Source organism: Elephantulus edwardii, unplaced genomic scaffold (genome assembly GCF_000299155.1).
Source record: "Elephantulus edwardii isolate Elephantulus edwardi_28Jun2011 unplaced genomic scaffold, EleEdw1.0 scaffold00094, whole genome shotgun sequence".
NCBI classification, from domain to species: Eukaryota; Metazoa; Chordata; class Mammalia; order Macroscelidea; family Macroscelididae; genus Elephantulus; species Elephantulus edwardii.
The window spans coordinates 11,326,186-11,347,525 of record NW_006399844.1 but is presented as its reverse complement, the minus strand read 5'-3'; the positions used below and the strand labels follow the sequence as shown (position 1 = coordinate 11,347,525).

The 21,340-nt window shown below is 47.8% G+C and overlaps 1 protein-coding gene across 2 annotated transcripts in view; it reads left to right on the top strand.

Moving 5' to 3' along the window:
- The window catches only part of SLC43A2 (solute carrier family 43 (amino acid system L transporter), member 2), a 47,083-nt gene extending 27,154 nt beyond the window's left edge, over positions 1-19,929 (top strand). The window contains exons 5-14 of one of the 2 annotated variants that reach the window (XM_006891018.1): positions 5,556-5,648; positions 7,008-7,141; positions 7,234-7,436; positions 8,071-8,217; positions 12,412-12,423; positions 13,018-13,156; positions 14,993-15,122; positions 17,130-17,203; positions 18,350-18,473; positions 19,146-19,929. In XM_006891018.1, coding sequence (XP_006891080.1) covers positions 5,556-5,648; positions 7,008-7,141; positions 7,234-7,436; positions 8,071-8,217; positions 12,412-12,423; positions 13,018-13,156; positions 14,993-15,122; positions 17,130-17,203; positions 18,350-18,473; positions 19,146-19,307 — 1,218 coding nt within the window. In that variant the 3' untranslated portion in view covers positions 19,308-19,929. The remainder of the gene's footprint in view (positions 1-5,555; positions 5,649-7,007; positions 7,142-7,233; positions 7,437-8,070; positions 8,218-12,411; positions 12,424-13,017; positions 13,157-14,992; positions 15,123-17,129; positions 17,204-18,349; positions 18,474-19,145) is intronic. The other variant, XM_006891019.1, reaches the window with a different exon arrangement.
- Positions 19,930-21,340: the final 1,411 nt, after the last annotated feature.

The following is a 21,340-nucleotide window of genomic DNA, read 5'->3' as shown; positions in this document are numbered from 1 at the left end:
TTATTATTATTAATTTTAATGAAAATTTACAGAAACTTTGGATTTCTATTCATTCATTGTTGCACTTTTCTCCCTCGCTGCCCCCGCACCCCCCATTCACTCTTCTCTTTGAAAAGGAAAAGAAAAATTCTTTCGTTGTTTTATAATCCCTACCCCAGGTCCACTCCACTGTGCAGCCTTTGTTCTGGACTTCTGTCATGACAATAATACCTAATCACATATCCCTTTTAAACAGTTTTCTCCCTCATCTGTTTCAGTGCAGTATACATTATTCATCCCATCTTTCTCAGTCTCTGCCCAACCCCAGTGTCAGTCTCATTTTACAGCAGTGGCACTACACAGTATTTGTCCTTTTGTGACTGAGATATTTCACTCAGCATGATGTCCTCCAGGGTTACCCATTTTGAATAATATTTTATGAGTTTCGTGTTTTTCAATGCAGCATAGTATTCCATTGTGTGAATATACCACAGCTTCTCTATCCATTCATTTGTTGATGGGCACTTAGGTTGTTTCTAACTCTTTGCTATTGTGAACAAAGCCGTGATAAACATGGGTGTGCATATATCTACTTGTGTGGCAGTTACAGTTTATTTAGGGTATATTCCCAGTAGTAGTGGAATTACTGGGTCAAATGGTATTTCTATTTGCAACTTTTTGAGAAAGTGCCATACTGCCTTCCATAGTGGTTGCACCATTTTGCACTCCCACCAACAGTGAATAAGGGTTCCAGTTTCTCTACAACCTCGCCAGCATTTGTTGCTTGCTGTTCTGTTAAATTTTTCTGTTCTTACTGGGGTGCGATGATATCTCATAGTTGTTTTGGTTTGCATCTCTCTTAGAGCTAGGGATGTTGAACATTTCTTCATATGTGTGTGTATCATCTGAATGGTTTCTTTGGTGAAATATCTGTTTATATCCTGTGCCCACTTTTGAATTGGATTGTTTACCTTTAACTTGTAGTATAAATTTTTATTTCTTAAAAAATTATAGAAAAATATTCCAACTTGTTTATAAGCAAATAAATGTAGGTTTCCCTTTTTTTCAACCATGGAAAAATGTAAACATATAATATGGTATTAGAATAGTATCATGAATCCCATGTGCTCATATTGTAGCTTCTGCTGGTTCAGCTCATGGCAAGACTTATTTAATTTCTACCTCCTTCTACCACCAGATTATTTTAAAGTGAGTATTACCTATTGATTCATTTAACACACACACACACACACACACACACAAACACTACATACACACAAACAAATGGACATTAAAACAAGGAAATGTAATTTTTACCTATTGGTGACGTTATCGTTGTTTGCTGTGGAGTTGGAACTGATTCAGATCTGACCCTTCAGTGGGTTTTCAGAGATAATAAATCTCACAGGAGGAGACTGCTCACCTTCCTCCCACTTCACTTGGGTACTCAAGTACTCAAGTTCATAGCAAGTACTCAAAAGAATAACACACAATGTTGGTGTGACTGGTGTGAAATGTGCACTATGCCACTGGAGGGAGTATCAGTTGACATGATTTTCCTGGAAGATTTTGGTTCAGGATATTACAAAATCTTAAAAATGGGTATACCTTTTACATAATGATTCTGTTTTTTTGAATTTGCCTTAAGGAAATAATAGCGATATGCACACATACTTTTTTCTTAAGAAAGTTCATTGAAATATGATTAATGATAAGACTAAATTTATGTCCAATAGCAGAGAAAAAGTTTATAAATTAGACAATCCAGATAAGAAAACACTAATTACAAAGTACATTAAGGAAGAGTACTAAATGAAATTATAAAACATTTATAATATAGTCAGTAAAAAAAGAAATTTCTAAAACAAACTATATGATTTCAGTTATATTAAAGTTATAGTGTTGTTGGATTTTTAAAATTTTGGTGAAAATGTGTATAACTAAACTTTTACCAGTTCAACAATTTTCATCTGTACAATTCTGTGACATGGATTCCATTTTTCATGTTATGCAACCTTTATTGCAAATTTTAGATGCACACATGAAATTGACTTGGCTGCAACTGATGGGTTTTATAGGAAAAAGACTAAAGGGAAATATATCGAAATGATAACATGGTTATCACAGGGTGGTTTTTATTTTCTTTATTTGTATATTCTTTTTCCAAATATTTTACAATGAAGATGTATTGCTTTCCTAATTAGGGGTGAGGGTGAGGAAGCATATTTTGTAAAATGTAGAGGCTACAGGGTATGGTTTTAGACCTGGCTTGCCCTTGGACTTTGTCCTTCCCAAGAATGGCCCTGCTAACCAAAATAACATGCTAGGAAAAAGCATTTTCTTGGTATCAGTAAGGAATGTTCCAGGCAGGGAGAGGCAAGGCTGTAAGGAGGACAGCCAGGAGGTTACTGCACTTGTCCCAGTGAGAGGGTGCACACCTCACCCATAAAAAGATGGAAAATCTCTTCTTCCCTGTCCTAGATCTTGTGCTGGAGAGAAGATTGAGGATATCAGGGCAGGCTTGGGTGAAAGCTCCAATATCTTGTTGTTCTGCTGGTCTCTAACCTGTGTTAGGATTAACTAGCAAGCTGTTTGCTTTTCGGAAGCATCCCTTGTCACCCTAAAAAAAATTGGGACTATGCTTTTAGACATATGTTGTTTTGCAGCTGCAAAAAGGTGTCCTTGGCTAAGATATGTACCAGATGCTTGGCCTCTCTTTGTTTTCTAGTTGAGTTCTTAAGCTCTTTTGGATCACTTCTTCCTTCACCTGCCCTAGCTGGAGTAATGTCCCAGGCAGGAAAACTTCCCTCCTTCCACACAAGCATAACTCACCTTTGGATTCTCCTTTGGGTGGTTATGACCTTGGGCATTCCCCTCCTACAAGGCTGCCTTGTTGGAGTAACAGTAGGGAGCAGGCCCAGTGAGTAAGTTGGGACTAATGTTCTGTCCTCTGAACCGCATACCTGGGAGGCAGCTGTGCAGAGAGCAAGGTTGGGGACCTTTAGTGCTCACTATACTAGGCACACATGAGCACATCCCATTTCCTCTGCTTCCTGCCAGGTGACTCAGTTTGTTCCTTCTCCCCATATTCCATCCCTGGGAAACTTGAAGGATAGAGGGCCACCTATTGGAGGATGGGAGAGGAAATCTTGTGTGCTGGGAAGTCTCTGGGGAGGCCATAACGTGAGTCCAGCATTAGATGTGTTCATGTTTCTTTCAGCCCTAGGATCTAAAAACATCTTAACTTGTGCTCACTTCTGCAGCACATATACTAAAATTGGAACAATACAGAGATTAGCAGAGCCCCTGCACAAGGATCACGTGCAAATTCGTGAAGAATTCCATATTTTTTTAAAAAATCTTAACTCCTTTACTAATTTTTTTATAACAGATTAATTGAAATTTAATTTACATACCATAAAACTCACCTGACATCACCTGAAATTCATTTCAGTAGTTTTCAATATGTTCAAACAGCCATCATTACAATTTTATCACCCCCTCAAAGAAACCATATCAACAAGCAGTCAGCCCATTTATTCCTAAACTCCACCTCAACCTCAAACCTACTTAATACCTGTATGGATTTGCCTAGTCTGGATATAGATGGACTTAGAAATTATGTGGTCTTTTGTGGATGGTTTAGCATACTTTTTAACTTAGCATAATGTTTCCAAAGTTCATCTGTGTGACATTTATCAGTATACTTCATTTCTTTCTATGAGGAATTGTCCATTGTGTGATTGTACCATATTTATCTGTGCCTTGGTTGATGGACATTCACATTATACTCACTTATTAACTATTATAAAAAATACTCCTGTAAACACTTGTGTACATGTTTTCGTGTAGATGTGTTTTTATTTCTCTTGGGCATGTGCCTCAGAGTGGAATTACTGGGTCACACATTAGCCATTTGAGAATTCTCAGCTGGTTTACAGAGCCCCTATACCATTTTATACTCCTTCTAGCAGTATGTAAAGAGATTCTAATTCCTCTGCATCCCTCCCAACATTTGTTATTATCTGATTTTTTTTATTATAGCAATCCTACTGGGTGTGAAGTGATTTCTTACTGTGATTTTTATTTCATTTCTATTAAGAACGAATAATGTCAGGTATCTTTTCATGTGCTTATTTATTAGCCATTGTGTAGCTTCTTTAGAAAACTGTCTACCCAGATCCTTTGCTTATTTTTACAACTTAGTTTCTTGTGTTTTTATCATTGCATCATAAGAGTTCTTATATGTATATATTCTTTTTTTTCTTCTTAAGCTTTATTTTTTAAATAATTTTAATGAGCATTTACAGAGTATATATATTCTTGACACAAGACTCTCATGAGCTACATCATTTACAAAAATTCCCTTCTCTTCTGTGCATTGTCATTTCACTTCTTTGATGATGCCTTTTAAAACACAGTAGTTTTTTATTTTGATGATGTCCATTACTCAGTGTCAACTGAGAGTAAAACAGGCAGAAATGTCGGATGGCAGGTGTGTGGCTAAATTCAGACTTGGCACAGTAGATCCCTTTTAGCAGTCAGTCCTGCCTCTTTTAGTGTAAGCAGCAGCATGTTTGATAAAACACAAAAAAGGATTAATGATAAATAGGGGAAGGGAACATGAGCTTAGGTCTGCATAAACAGCCTGACATTCACGGCGGCAGGTTGACATCACTGTCCGGAGAGTGATCCTCGTGCCAGGGCCTGGTGGGTGTGGTGCGGTTCTCTGCGTGTGAGAGGAGCACTGGCTGGTTGTTTGGGAGAATGTACTTTGCTCTGTGCCTGTTATGATCTACAAATATGTTGCAATATTTTACCGCGCCTGGATTTGTGTGTAATTGCTGAGGGTTTTAACCATGATATCATGTTCACATTGGCCCTCTCTTGTTCTGCACCCCACATTCAGTAATGGGAGAGCGGCCTCATTGGACTTTCCAGGTGGCGATCTGTCAGGCTGACTCTAATGATGGAAAGTTAATCCCCCTTCAGGATCCAGAAGGGAGAATCCTAGGTCCTCTCCCTTTTCAGCCCTGAGGCAACTGAAAAAAATTCTGATTGGCACCTTCCATTCTCTCAAAACCCAGAGCAGCTTTTGCTGACATCTGGTCTTTCTGGGACACTGATATTTTTATTTAGAAAATGATGCTCTGATCCCCAAATAGATCCTGAACGGGCTTGTTCTCTTTGAGGGATGCCTGAAGCTCTCAACTTTTGCTTTCTGGCCTCTCAGGGTAACCCTGGAAAGATAGAGCCCTGCTTCATGTACACCATGGACGGGGAGGAGAAGGGTTGTCTGACAGCCCCGTCTTGACATCTGGAGCTGGACTTCTGCACCACTCTCCACCCCTCTATTCCCATCCCCTCCCGACTTCAGTCAAGGAAGGAGACACTCTCAATTAGCAGTAATTACCCCTGGGCTAATCCCTCCGCGAATTACACAGGAAGGAGGGTGGGTAAGCAGTGAGGCCTGGCAGCATCATAATTCCCCGCTCCCCTCCTCCTCCATCTTCACTCTGTCCGTTCTCCCAGCCTTTCCCCCCATACTTAGGTTTCCCTGCTTTCTTGTCTTTCAGCTTCCCAACATGTTTGGTGACCTTCGGTCCACGTTTATTGCCTTGATGATTGGGTCCTACGCGTCCTCAGCAGTCACCTTCCCTGGAATCAAGGTGAGGGTGTGACCAGCAGGCCCCCTTGTTTGTTCGGGGGAGTGTATCCCCAGAGCGTCCCCAGGCTCACTTAACCCCTTCTGAGGAGAGAAGCCCTTGTAGGTGTTTGTGTGGATCCTCCTACACACACCTGGGCAGGATGCACCTGCAACCACAGGCGTGAGAAGAAAAAAAGGCCTTCGGAAAATTCAAGCGATAGTCTCGCTCTGGGCCGATGCTTGTGCATCTCTGGGTTGGGGTAGGAGAGGCGCTGGCATGGTCTGGCCCAGAGTCTGGCCCCAGTCTCCCTGACTCCAGCCCTGTTGTTGTTGTGCTGTTGATCCCCATTTGCCAAAGAGCAGCTCTCTCTGCCAAGTTGGTTCAGCTGTTTCCCTCCCAGGCAGGCTCCTGAGCCCGTGGAAGTCAGACCGGGTCAGGAGGAAACAAACACCGCACGGTCGGTCCATCAGCCCCAGCCACTGCCCCCGGTGCCGGAGCTCCTGCCAGAGCTGCCGAAGGGACTCCTCCCTCGTCTGGCACCAGTGCCAAGTGAAACTCTTTCCTGAGATTTGCAGGGAGGGTACCACAGATGTGGGCCACCCTTGGGAATTGAGGGAGCTGAAGGGTGGGGATCAGCATTCTCAACATGGAGCAGAGAGGAGCTACAAGTATCTCTTCTTCCTCTCTTCTCGGTGCCTAGCTGGGGGTCTGACCTGTGAACTGAGCAGATCCTGCTAATACTTTGAGGACCTTTTTTTTATGTGCTGGAAAGAAACAGCAGTGGTACCAATCACAGCTCCAGCACTCTGCCAGGATAATATATTAACCCCACCACACCACTCTTAAGGATATGTGCCAGCATTATGCCAATTACACAGAAAAGCAAAGTGAGTCACACTGTTTACTCATTCCCTGAGTTCTTTGTATACACTGACTGTGGACAATCTTCTTGGCACTGGAAAAATGTGGGCAAGGTAGCCAGGCTCCTTTTCTCCAGGAGTCGGACTAGCAATGGAGTCCAGCTACAAAGTAGTACAGTTGTCTCAGACAGGCTGCTTGCTTCGACTCAGTGGAACAGGTGATAGGACAAGGATGGTGGTGGTCAGGGAAGGCTTCTGGAGGAGGTGACATTTGATTCCCACTGGCAGCACAAGAGGTTAATAACACTCCAAGGCCAGATACCCAGTAAGCAGGATATTATTGTAAAGCCTGATGTGTCTGATGACTGAGGGCCCATGCTGGGAGGCCGTACCTCCTCTGTGTCTCCCCACTGTGTCAGGACAAAGCTGACAGCTACCAGGGCTTCTGCAGGGGCTCCTCCCTCCTCTGCACAGCTGACTCCCCTCTGCTAATGTTCCCCTCCCCCATCGTGCCTGTCAGGTCATCTATGACTTTGGTGCCTCCTTCATCGTCATCCTCGTGGTCTGGGCCGGCTGCTCCGGGCTGGTTTTCCTCAACTGCTTCTTTAACTGGCCTCTTGAGCCCTTCCCAGGGCCAGAGGACATGGACTACACGTAAGTAGACATGCTTCTCTCTGCCTCCATCCTGCTTCCATCGAGGTCCCCAGCAGCACTAATGGATACTCTCCCACTCCCATGGTCTCCAGAGTAAAGATCAAGTTCAGTTGGCTGGGCTTTGACCACAAGATCACAGGGAAGCAGTTCTACAAGCAAGTGACCACAGTGGGGCGGCGCCTCAGCGTGGGCAGCTCTGTGCGGAGCGCCAAGGAGCAGGCGGCACTGCAGGAGGGCCACAAGCTGTGCCTGTCCACCATTGACCTCGAGGTGAAATGCCAACCGGATGCCGCAGGTACCTGCCACACCGCCCTGCCTCCCGTGACATCCCACAGGGCTGCCAGCACCCCCACCTGGGCAGCAGGGAGCAGGCCTCGATCCCAGACCTGAAAACAGCTGAGGGTTTTCTGGGTTCCATCTTACTCCATCCCAAATGGAGATGACACAACCCAGCCCATTTTACAGATAAGTGTCCTGAGGCTTACAGAAGTTAAAGGATTTGACCAACTTCAATTTCACACCCTCTGGTATAAATGGTTAAGTACTTGACTGTTAGCCAAAAGGTGGGAAGTTCATACCTGCTCAGAGCCACTTCAGAAGACAGACCTGGCTGTTTGTTCCAAAAGAACACAGCCCTGCAAGCCCTGAGCAGTTCTTTCTGCATACATGGGGTCACCTTGGGTTGGAGTCAACTCAATAACAACTAGTAATTTCACACGATTGGGATACAGCTTCAGAACCTACACTGTCTTCAGCTCTGTGACCAGCCAAGCTGGTCCTTAAGTTACACCAGGCCTTCCCCTGCATCTAGAATGGAGGTGATCGTGTCAGTAAATCGACTTCTGCTTCCTCTGGACAGTGGGTGGGTGGTGGACCTGGTGGACCCTGGCTGCAATTCCCCCTGAGAGCCCATGGCCTTCTCCCCACAGCGGCCCCCTCGTTCATGCACAGTGTGTTCAGCCCCATCCTGTTGCTCAGCCTCGTCACCATGTGTGTCACCCAGCTGCGGCTCATCTTCTACATGGGTGCCATGAACAACATTCTCAAGTTCCTGGTCAGCGGTGACCAGGATAAAGGTGAGTGGCTCCTCGGGCTTGGGTAAATAGTCCCATTGGAAAGTAGCCGCTGCGTCTCATCTGGTTCTTCCTGTCTACCTGAGGTCAAGCCTCTGGAGAGCAGCAGTGACGCAGTAGGCAGGGCTGGGCCGAAACACCGAGGCCCAGAGCCCAGCCGAAACAGAGAAGCCTGGGGCTGGGCCGAAACAGCGAGGACTGCGGCCAGAACACTGAGGCCTGGGGCTGGGCCGAAACACCAAGGCCCAGGGCTGGGCCAGAACAGCGAGGCCCAGGGCCTGTGTGCATGTCAGAGCGTTTCAGCACAGCCAGCCCGAGCTGTTTCTTCATGTCCCCAGTCAGGGCTTGCTGTCTCAGAAGGTAAAGGAGGCCTGAATAGCTACATGTGTTTGGGGCATGTTTTCAATGCCTGAGGGGCAGGTGGATGTGTATGTTAGTGAAAACATCTCACAGAACAGTGAATTCCACCTTAGTGTTGTTGAAAGAACAGCGAATCAAACCCAAATGCAGAGACACCCCCAGAAAACCGCAGGACTGGCGTGAGGAGAAGCTGGGCAAGGAAGAGAGGAAAGCCTGAGGGTTGGAACCTTCCCTGTGTGTTGAATCCAGTTGAGACTTGTTGACTCCAGTAAACAGGACTGATAACCCACATACTACTTTTCCAAAACAGCAGAGAGGGCTGTCAGCTGATTAGAGATTTTGATTGTGCAAAGAGTCTCTACTTCCTCAGGGCCTGAGCTGAGTCAGCGCTAGTTGCTAGTCGTCCTAGAGTGATGCATGGGGGAAGATTGATGTTGTCCACAATCAACATCAGTGAAGCAGCTGCCAAGACATGTAGTGTACGGAAAATCTGCTACAGAATGCACCTTTGAAATGTAAAAAAGTAAAGATGTCACTTTGAATACTAAGATGTCTTTAGTCTCTTTAAGCTTGACTTAGGCCATAATATTTTCTTTTTTAAATATATATAAAATTTTTATTGTTGTTATTATTGATTGCCTTCAACTCAAGCACGACTCAGCGACTCTATGAACAAAAAGGCCTGAAGCCCCTCTACAGCTATTGACATTTATCAAAGTTCATAGAGTTTCTGGAGACATGTTGTTTAGCAAGTAGATGCCACTCCTGCTTCCAAACCTGTCATAGTATGGTATTGTTTTTATATGCCATTGAGTCGCTTGCGATGTATAACGACCATATGTACAGCAGCTCTGAACCCTTCCCTGTCCTGAGCCAGTCTCACTAACTCCGACACACCAACCTCTATCACCCCAGTGACTGTATCAGTCCATTTCATCCTGGGTCTTCCTCTCTTGCACTGTCTGTCCACCATTCCAAGCATGATATCCTTCTCCAAGGACCTATCTCTCCTGGCCACATGCCCAAAGTAAGTGAGATAGAGATTCAAAATCCTAGCCTCCAAGGAAAGACTGGTTTACTTAAAAAGTCTGTATATATTGTTTTTACACTGGATCTTCCCCCTTTCCTTTACCCATCCCTCTCCCCACCCATCAAATTGTGTGACCTGATAATTACCAACACCCCTCCGCCTGCCCATCCTCAACCCCCTGCTCCCACCCTCCTTCTATCTTCTTTTGATTCTTTCTGGGTCCATCGGCATACTGCTGTCAGCATCCGTAAGTATTGCAGCTTGAGGCTCAAACTTGTTCTTCAGTTCCTTTTGATTTCCCCACTCCAAATTTTTGCACATTTCATTATAATACTTGGCTTTGTCTTCCTGAGCTACCCTTGGAAATCTGTTCAGCTCCTTAACTTCCTGATTTCTTCTCTTTGCTTTGGCTTCTTGGTGTTCAAGTGCGGTATTCAGAGTCCCAACTGACATCAATCTTGATCTTTTCTTCCTCTGTCTTTGTAATGGCCTTATGTGTTTTTCATGGATGATATTTTTTTAATATATGTTCCCACAGCTCATCTGGTCTTCATTCATTAGTGTTCAGGGCCTCAAATCTGTTCCTGAGAAGGTCTTTAAATTATGGTGGGATAAACTTGAGTCAAACTTTGGTTCTTGTGGATTTAATTTGATGTGATTTTCTTTAGCTTTAGTTTGAACTTGTGTATGAGAAGTTGATGGATTGTTCCACAGTCAGCACAGCTGATACTGGGCTTCTCCATCAATTTTTTCTACATATGTAACAAATCTGATTCCTGTGTAGATTATCAGGTAAAGTCCCATCTGCTCCCTCCTTCCCCCTTGGATCCTTATACACATTCTACAATAGTATTTTCATTGGTTTTGTGTACAGATCAGAGCTAGACAAATTGAAGATTTTATACTTTTGAATTTTATGCCTTTGAATTGTTGGTGAAACATACCAAATATACTGTCAACTGCCAGAAGAATAGACGAATCTGTTTTGAGTGCCTTAAAACTCAACCTGTTGAGTCAGTACCAACCCATAACTGATCCTCCATCAAGTCTCATGGTGGTAGATTGTCTGTCTTCCTCCCAGGGAGCAGCTAGTGAACTTGAACCACCTGCCTTTAGATTGGCCGAGCAGCTCCTTGCCCACTAGGCCACCAGAGCTCCCTGAGGATATCCAAACTTTTCTCTCATGTACTTTGGGCATATTATGAGGGACCAATACCTACAGAAGGACATTGTGCTTGGTTTACCAAAATGTCAGTGAGAAAGATTAAGACCCTCATCACAATGGGTGCAGCGATGGCCTGAAACAAAGGCCTGGTTTTTGAGGATGGCGCAGGACCAGGCAGTGTTTCCTTTGTAGTGTTAGGATTGCTGTGAGCCCACAATGACTCAAGGACACCTAACAACAGAGGGGCAATCACATTTGATAAATTCTTCATATTACCGGTCACATGGGCACATCGCCTTTTTGCTGGTCCCGTTGTTTTTTACTTAGCGTGAGATGGCCTAGGTATTGAAAAGAAATGAAATATCAACCTTTAGACCAGACAAGAATGCCAGTTTTAAGTACAAGAAGGCATGGCCTTAAAGAGCCAGAGGGCAGCACTTGTTCTGCCATAGAAATGAGAGCTCTGTAGATGGAGAAGCACTGTGTGAAAATCCATCATGAGCATTAAATATGCAAAGACCTGAAGGCACCCTGTATTCTAAGTAGCCTGAACTTAGTATGATGTTCCCCCAAATTGTCACAGGACCCTTTTTTATGTTAACACTCATTGCAACCTGTGTAACACATTTGGAGAAAACCAGTCTATCACTTCTGACCAGTTGCCAACGTCAGCCCCAGCGCAGGGCGTCTCCGTGCGTGTCCGAGTAGAACTGTGCCCACAGAATTTACAGTACTTACTTTTTCAAAAGTAAGTCTTCAGGACTTCTTTTCCAAAGGCACTCCTGGACTTGAACCTCCAACCTTTTGATTAGCAGCCAAGCGCCTTAAATGCTCACACCATATCAGGACTCTTGTCATGTGTAAACACCCTCTTTTTCTAAACCTTCAAGACCAGTGAGGCCAGGCCTGGGGTCTGCACAGAAAGTCCCACTCCAGCCCTTGGGAAGCACGTTTTCCTGTGGTGTAGCCAAGTCCTGATCCTTTTTTACTTCTCTGAATAACTCAGCAGCCCAGGAGAAACTTTTCCAGCTGTTTCTCATGTTCACAAAGTCAATGTCAAGGAGTAGAGGAAGTTGGGTGGGGGAAGTTAGTCTGTGGTGCCTGGACACTGGTTTTCCCCATTCTGCTCTTGTGAGCTGTTGCGCCAGCCCCATACTCAGCTGTGCCCAGAAATGCCCCTTCAGGACGGGGGATGCCAAAGGAGCAAGCCCTGGCTGTTTGGTGGATCTGAGGTGGATTCTTTGACCTCTTCCTCCCTACAAATGCAAGAGGAGGTGGCCCCCACAGAGCAGCATCCCTGAGATGGCCATAGAGTGAGTGGCTCTGATGCTCCTAGCCTTTCCTCGTGTACATCACTTCCTCATCATGTCCCTGGCTGGTTCCCCACCAGCCTGGGATGAGGCACTGGCAGCGCGTGAGTGGGACACTCTCAGACAGGGCAGCATCAGCAGGCACCCGGGTCGGGCCCTGTCCCACCTCTCCTGCCCGAAGGCTGGTCTGCTTCCTTTGAGCTCAGGCCTGTGTATAAAATGTGTGCTGGACTAGCCTGTTTGCTCACCCCAGCTCTCTAACAACAGCTTTTGAGATTTCTGCTGCTAACCCCTCTCCTTTCTGCCTTTTCACCATGGCTTTCTTGATGCAGTGATGGCCACAGGTAAGCAAGGGGACTGTCTGAGCATGGCAACAGCCCCTCCCCTCAGCAGGTATGGTCCCACCAAGTACCACCTCCCTGGAGCACCATGATCTCTCTTGACTACAACTGCTGCATGGGGGTGGGGCTGACCTCTTTCAGCTTCTACTTGTCTGAGCAATCTCATTATTTGAAGACCCTTTAAAGCTTGAAACCTTTATACCAGAGCCCCTGTGAGAGGTGCCTTTCTGGGTTATTTCAAGAGGCAGAAAACTAATGGTCAGTTTTACAGTCTGAATCATACATTGGTAATTTTGTGGTTCCCAAGTCACTGCAGGTTCCTGGAGCTTCTGGGGAAGATATTGTCGCATACTGGATTTCATTTGCTGTTTCTTAGAAACCAGTAGGGGATGGGGAACAGAGAATAAGGTGACCTGGCCCTCGCTCTGGCCTTGACTTCAGAAGTTAAGATGTCTGGGCTCTCTTCAAACCCTGCAGTGACAAGGAGGGTATCAGTCAGGCCCCAGATGGTCCTGGTGTGCCACCTTGTTCTCAGATCCTGCTCCAGGCCCCTTGACTAGGAGCCTTCTCCTCACACTGCCCTGTCTTTCTCCCTAGTTGGCCTCTACACCTCCATCTTTGGCGTGCTCCAGCTGCTCTGCCTGCTGACAGCCCCTGTCATTGGCTACATCATGGACTGGAGGCTGAAGGAGTGTGAAGATTCCTCTGAGGAGCCTGAAGAGAAAGACACTAACCAGTGCGTAGGCAGGACGCATGCCCCTGGCTCCCAGCCCTCAGGGGACTAGGACCACACAGGCACACGTTAATCCAGGACAGGGTGGGTGGGTCCGGCTTAAAGTCAGCAGGAGAGGCAAGACCCAGAGCATGCTCCAAGTTACTTTCTCAGATTCTCATTTGTTCAGCTCAGCCTATGCTTTGGAATTTTCTATTAGGAGTTCTTTTGCATGCCAAAACTTGGAAAGCAGAGAAGGGTGTGGGAACAAGAGGAGGGTCTGTTTTCGGATGTTGCTGTTGATGTGTACCATCAAGCTGGAACTGATTCATAGCTGACCTTCTAGTGAGTTTTCAGAAGCTGTAAATCACATGAGGTGATGACACATCCTTCTCCCATGGAGCAGCTAGTGGATTCAAACCATGAGCCTTTAAGTCGACAGCGCAGTTCCTTACCACTAAGCCACCAGAGCTCCCTGTCTCCAGATGACTGACTATTAAATCATTCTGCTTTTAGTACAACCCTCTGATATGTGGTATGAGTGGCACAGTCAGTAAGTAAATGATGATTTTAAAGTCTCTTGCCTCCCCATAAGGCTTCATTTACTCAGTTTGAATACTAAGTGGCTGAAACCTTTCACTCATTCTCTGTCACTGCTGAGTCAGAACTGACTAATAGCAGACCCTCCATTGAGTTTCTGAGGTTGTAAATCACAAACCCATCTTTGTCCTACAACCTTCCTATGTATTCATGAACTTGTTTCTGATTGTGAGGTTTAAATGAGGTTCTGGCACCCCTTCTCCTGTTAGGGGTTGGACTCTAAAATGAAAGGATGAGTTAAATACTGTCTTTTATGACCCCACCTTAATATAATAAGCTGCTATCTACTGTATCAGTCCTTATGCCAAGCACCTAATGCGTCAGATCTCTGTACATCCTGTGAGCTGTGTGCTCGTCTTAGACCCATTTTACAGATAAGAGAGCTGAAACTAGGGATTTAAGGAGCTTGCCTGAGGTCACAGAGGAAGTGGTAGTCCTGGCTTCCTGAACTTCTCTAAGCAATCTGCCTTCATTCGTGGGGGAGTGAAAGCATTCTTCATGTCCCCTTGATTGTCCACAGGGGATCTATGTGGGTGGTGAGGCTGTAAATGGTGATAGTGAATTCACAAGGAAATAATTACAGAGAATGCTGTTATCTAGGTCAGGTCCACAGCCAAGGGTTATCTGTGCCCATTCTGGTTCCATCTGCTGCTTATTTATTTCTTCTTCACTCCTTCCTGCCCTCCCAGGGAAAACCCATTCATTTCCTCTGTAGCCTGCCTGTTATTGGCTCACTGCAAAGTTTAGTGAAGTTGAAGCCAATGATAAAAATGAGGCTTTTGGCACTTCAGAACTTGGGCACGTGCTTTGTCTCCCCATCCTCAGTAGTTGAGGTCAGTTTGTATTGAAGGCAGTGCAGTGTATTGGTGACCATCTGCTCATGTCCGAGACCCTTCCACTAAGGTTCCTTTTAGTGCTCCCTTAAGAGGGAGAGTGAAACTGTCCCTAGTGCAGGTCTAGCCCTGCAGTGGGTGAGGTGGCACCTGCTGTCTTGATTGGTCCGTGTATTGTGGCACCCCAGCTCCTTGAGAGGGAGCTCTAGTGCTAAAGAGTTGCACTGCCAACCCAAGGTCACATGGTTTTTGAATCCCTCAGCCGCTCTGCAGGGGAAAGATGGGCAGTCTCCTCCCATACAGTTTACTGCCTCTGAAAACTCACTGTAAGGTCAACTATGAGTCGATTCCAACTCAATGGTATGAAACAACAACTTGTTGAGAGAACTGCTCCCCAGGTCCTATGTCCCTGCTCATGTCTCCACAGAGGTGAGAAGAAGAAGAAGCGGGACCGGCAGATCCAGAAGATCACCAACGCCATGAGGGCCTTCGCCTTCACCAACCTGCTGCTTGTGGGCTTCGGGGTGACCTGCCTCATTCCTAACCTGCCTCTACAGGTAGGGATGGGGAGAGGGAGAGGCCAGGTGGGGGTGGGGATGACAAGAAGGGATGCTGTTTGGAGATTTAAAGATGCAGGATACATCATGGGAGCCATCACAAACCAAACAATGACTTTCCATTCATTTATTCAACCAAGTGATCAGCTAGCTATTATGTTCCGAGACCCTATTCTCAGCAGGCCCTGTGCTGCATGCTGGGAGTGAGCTGTGAGGCCATGGGCTTTTCTGTTGCAAATGAACCCATCTCTATGAAGGTTTTCTTGTGGTTCTTCTTGGTCTTTTGGGCATCTTGCATACCATAAGATCACTACCATGCCACTTCTCAAATCATAGGGCAATTGTGTAGCTCTTTGCTAGTGTTTTCCTGAAATAGCCAAGAGGTGATGGTGCCGAAGGTCTGGCCAGGCTGTGGCATCAGTAGGTATCTGCACCCCTGCCACCAACTCGGGCATGTCCACTGGGTTAGAGCTGTGAGCACTCAGCTTCCAGACTCAAAAGCTTACTACCTTTCCACCACACTTCTGGTCCTTGTGAAATCTGACGTCTGGCAGAGTTTGAAAGCGCACACTAGACTTTGCTGCCTGCCTGACTCCACCCTTTGGACCCATGCAAGTGGTCGGGCAGTAGGTGTGGCCCCAATTTATAAGCTGATGAACTTTGAAGGGACATAGGAGATGGGCCTTACTCCCAGATGGCGGTAGCCCAAGTCCAGATAGTATCTTGTGCCAGGTCTCAGAGGAAGGCAAGGTCCCTCCCTTTTTACAATCGGTCATGTATTACAGAGTCCATTAACATTGTGTGCGCACCCACGGGGATGATATATGTGCTGACACAGTCCCACTTGCATCGTTGGTGTCTCCTTGTAAATACCCTCTCTGCATGACTGGCAGGCCATTGCCCTGACCACTGGACTGGGCCCAGTCACAGACTAGGGCTCAGAGAGAACAGCCATCTACTCTGCTTTTATTTCATTGTTTTTTGAAGAAGAGTTGTGAGGTAGAAATAGAACATTTGAAGGGGGCCTTGCAGGACTGTGTGTGTGTGTGTGTATTTATGCACGTGCAGGCTCATCTGCTATCAACACGGCAGAGAACACTTTCTGCCCCCCACCCACCCACATTCCTGGGCACAGGTCCTGGCTGCCCAGCAAGATGGCAGGCTGTGTACAAAAGACACTGACGGCAGACAAAGGGCCCACGGTGGAGTGGGTAGCTCTTGTGACTTCAGGAATCATTAATGAGTGCAGCTCAGAGCCTACCACAGTGGGCGTCCTGGGAAGGGCCCCCCCAAGAGGCAGTGTTGGAGCTGTCCCAGGTGGACAGGGAGGACCGCCACCTGTCTTTGGATCTGAGATGGCAAGATGGGAGGGAAAGGGGGATTTCTGTAAGCAGTCAGCTGAGGCAGGAAAGATGAAGGTCATAATTGGTGCTCCTGCCTCAGCACTGTGCTAACTTGGGTCACAGCTGACTCTTGCTGGGAGAGGGAGCCCTCACTGGTAGCGCTGGCAATTTGCCTTGACTCAGTGCTCTCACCGTGGCTGATTTCAGGCTCTCAATGTGATGTCACTGCCCAGGGCATTGGGAAGAGATTCTCTGTAACACCCTGTTATATAGTATTTCCACTGTTCATGCTTAAGAGCACAGGGAACAGTGAAAATAACTGGAGTCTTTGGGTGGCACAGAGATTTAAGTGGGCACTTTGAGCCCACCCGGAGATGCCTCAGAAGAAAGGCTTGGCACTCTGCTTCTGAAAAACCAACTCCAAGGGTCTTCCAGGGCTCAGGGTCAGCTTTTGAGTGTTTATTACCTTTGTTCTAAATAGAACAATAGAATTCTGTGATAAATTTGTATGTTTTAATCATGGCTGAGTTTTAACAAACCTGGCACAGGCTGGTTCCAACATGCCCCTGTTCATAGGACCCCAGGAATTATGTAGTGGGGACAGATGAGGGTTCCGCCCCCCCTACCCCCCGATCTTCTTCTCACATTCCGTCTCCCCCAACAGATCATCTCCTTCATCCTGCACACGATCGTGCGTGGATTCATTCACTCTGCCGTTGGGGGTCTGTACGCCGCCGTGTAAGTGCTGAAGCTGCGGAGGTGGGGGGGGGTCGTACCACCAAGACTGGGCCAGCAGCCCTGGGAGCCTCACCTTCCTGTCCTCGGGGTCAGTTGCAGGACTTTGCTGGGTGTGTCACAGGAAGGCCATATACCTGGCAGGAGGTGCGCTGAGTGGGCACACAGTTGGCTGCTCCTGGGCCTCAGCATTTAACATGAAGTCAGTCCCCTGGCCGAGGTCAGTGCCCAGTGTGGCTCATTATGGCCCTGAGGCCCCCGCTCAGCCAAGTCCAGGCTGCCCCTGGCTGCTCACCGGGAAAGGGTTCTGGCTGCCTGAAGCTGAATGCTCGTGTTCCAGTGGCCCTCAGTGAGGGCAGTGATGTGTATAACGGCACCTCACCCAGAGCTCAGCCAGAGCCTCAGAGGGCCCACTGAGGGCCTGAGTTCACAGCCTCTGAGCCCCTGGCTGAAATGAAACCTGCATCTTTCTCCAAGAGACCACACATCTGTGAGAAACAACAGGCTTTCTCCTTCTGAGGCCCAGGGGTCACCCCAACACAAATCTAAACCCAGTTCTAGTTTGATCTTTGCTGGAATCCCTCCCTGCTTCTGGGACAGCAAAGCTTGTGTTTGCTGAGATTTTTGCCTGGGACTTTCTGCGCTTTGCATTGTCCCACGGGGGTCATTCCAGGTCTGCAGCCCCACCCTCCAGCGAGAGGAAGCTGCGGCTGTCCTGGCTGTCCCCGCAGGGGCTGAGAGCCAGGCTGAGAGCAGTGATGCTGACTTTCCGAGATTACACAATGCTCCTGGATGCAGGCACCACAGCCTCGTCGGCCTCCAGACCTGCTTCCGGGGCTTGTTTCCTGAGCTGCAGATGCCCATTGGCACCACACTTTCCACTCTCTCTGCCAGATCCCTGGGGCCTCTGGCACACCTGGGTTGGGTCTGGGCCTCCTGGTCTGGGGCTCACAATAGTACTAAAGCGAACCTCACTTTGCAGAACTGCTCAGCAGGAAGTTATCCAGGAACCCACACTCCACTGTTCTCCGGGTTTGCTCCTGCCCCTTCTGTCCCTGACACCCACACACCTGGGACTCAGGCAGCATGGGGGAAGCCTGTGAGTGGCACAGCAGTAGTGAGTGACAGGGTCTCAATTGCCATCAACAGGTACCCTTCCACGCAGTTTGGCAGCCTCACAGGTCTACAGTCACTGGTCAGCGCACTCTTCGCTCTCCTGCAGCAGCCCCTGTTTCTGGCCATGATGGGCCCCCTCCAAGGAGACCCTCTATGGGTAAGAAGGGGCAGGGTTCTGTGGGGCTGGGGCTTCCAGAGTATAAGGTTAGGAGGTGAGAAGGTCACAGTGGTGCCAAAGGATTGCACCAACTTAACTTAAGGTAGGGAGTTTGAACAACCCAGCGGTACCAGGGAGGAAGGGCCTGGCAGTCTGCTTCAGTAAAGATTACTGTGAAAACACTCAGCAGAGCGCTGCCTTGTGACGTATGGGATTATCTTGAGTTAGAATTGACTCAAAGGCAATGAATTTTGCTTTTTGTGGGAGTAATGTGAATAAGAAGTATCCTCTGTGGACTTGATTTGGGGTAACTGGAAAAGTTTCTGCCTTATTTGTCCTATTATGGACTTAGGATTCTCAACCCAATATAATGACCCTTTTCTCAGCCCTGGAGATTCAGGTCAGCAGATCTGAGGTGGGGCCCAGGCCTGGGGATGGGATGGACGGTGGGCCCTTGAGGACAGCTATGCTATGCTGCCCTGTGGCAAATCATTGGGAATTCTGGAATGTAGAAAGGCAGTCCCTCAGGCCCTTCCTGTTTCAGTTTGTGAAACAGTCTGCTCACTTGACTGTGAGGGAGGGTCTTGAGTTGGGCCCTGCAAAGACCACAGCACCCTCCCTGCTTGGCTCCCCGCTTCTCTGTGACAGCCATTCTCATCCCCACTTCCCCAGGTGAATGTGGGACTGCTTGTTCTGAGCATGTTGGGGTTCTGCCTCCCCCTGTACCTGATCTGCTACCGGCGGCAGCTGGAGCGGCAGCTGCAGCAGAAGAAAGAGGACGACAAACTTTTCCTCAAGATCAACGGGTCATCCAACCAGGAGGCTTTCGTGTAGCACGCACCACCTCAGAACTGTGGCCTCCCGCCCATACTTCAGTGACTGACCAGTGTCCTCTTCCCCATGCAGAGGACCCTCATGCACCCCAGGATCTCCTCCTTTACCATTTCGGAGTCCACACTCCCTCCCAGGGTGCTGGGGCTTCCTCAGAGCTCTGCAGTGGAAGGACGGCAGAGGACCCAGAACAGGGGCCATTTTCTCACTGCTGGAGGCAGAGCCTGCCCTGGGCTTTACTCTGCTGCCTCTGAGAGGCCCTGAGGCCTTGGGGCTCCGTGGAACCTGCAGGAGGAGCAGGGAGGACCCCCAGCCAGGCAGGTGCTCTCCTCAGAGTGTATGCATTCTGCCTCTTGCCAAAGCAGAGGGGTCTGCCATCCACTGCCTGTCCCCCACCCCCGCAACGCAACTCGGCTGCATGCCCACCAACCACACCTGCCTGAGGACAAAGGCTTGCACTGTCTGTAGTCCCCTCGCCTGGCCCCTCACCTCCTCCCCTGGCCAGTCAGGCTGCCTGAGGAAGGAAGGACCCGCTTCCTGTTGTTGGTGCTAACTCCTTTGTAATCCCAACCCCCTGTGGCCTATTCCTCCCATCTGAGGCCTGGGCAGAAGCCTCGCTGGATTAAAGCTTGGTGGGAGGGGTGGTGATCTGGGTAGTCATACTCAGTATTCATGGGCCCTGGACAAGGGTGATGAGTCAGTTCCTAAACTCCCCCCTTCTCAGTGGCGAAAAGACAAGCACGTTTCCACTGCCACCCTTGATCCAGGTTGAGGGATTAAAGAGACACCATCAGGGTACCCCACCCCCCCACATTACACAAACAGTTTTTTTTTGTGGTGGTGGGGAAGTGAAGCTGTGATTGACAGACATGGAGGTCGAAGCCTTACCGGGGGAAAAGTGGGCTTGTGAGGAGCCAGGGGTGTGTGTGTGTGTGTGTGAGAGAGAGAGAGATCAACTTATGAGTGGGAAACTAGGGGGTTGGGAGAATGGTGTGTGGGCTCTGGATATCCACCCTTACCCATCCTTATAGATGGAACCAGAGTCTGGAGCTGGTGGGCTGTGTCAGGACCCAGCCTTGCCTGTGGTCCTGAACGTGTCCCAGGCTTCCTGGCTATAGGGCCACAGCGACCCCTGCTGGCCAGCTTCTCCATGACACCCTTCCTTTGCCAGGCAGCCTGGCTCACCAACAAGCCCCGACCTTGACTGTCCCCCAGAAATGTGTGAGATTTCCTGGGAGCACTAAGAAGAATGGGTCGACTTTTAGAGTTTTAGTTTTGTTCTTGTCTTTTGTTTTCTTTTAAGCTTTATCAAGTCCCTTTTTATAAAGCAATAAATTCATTTTCCTCCTGTGAAGGAATGCCCCTTAATGTCAGTTAATGGCTGCACATGCCTGTTTTGAGCTAAAGAAGAAAAGGTAAATAAAATAGATTATCTGCCACTAACAACCCTTTAGTGGTAAGTAAAGTGGCTACTTCTTGTTATGTGCTTTTAGGTCAGGATGGGCCACAGCTGTCCCTCAGTGTGTTCTCAGAGGCTGTGTTCATCTCCCTTGGAACAGTTGGTATATTTAAACCGCATGCCTTTGAGTTGGCAGCACAACTCCTTACCCGCTAGGCCACCAGAGTTGTTACTTGCTGGGACAACTCATGGGAGCTTTATCATCCATGGTAACTTTATGTGTAACAGCAAAATGCTGCCAGGCCTGTCTCCTCTTCATGGTGGTTGGTATGGTTGAACCCATTATTGTGACTGTTGTTTTAGTCCATCTCATGAAGTTTTCCTCATTTTCACTGACCTTCTGCAAACATCCTCAAAGTGTGGGTGACGCCCTCCCCTGCTGCTTATACTAAGGGATATCCTGACCGCTGCTCATTCCCCACTCAAACTTCTCATCACTGCTCAGTGACCCCAGGTCCCTCCTGAATCCCTGATACAGTCTTTCTGACCCCAGAAAGCTGCCAGCTCAGAGGACCAGTTCAGAAATTTAAGCTCCATGTTAACTGCTGAGTGTACTGAACACACTTCTAGGCTTCAC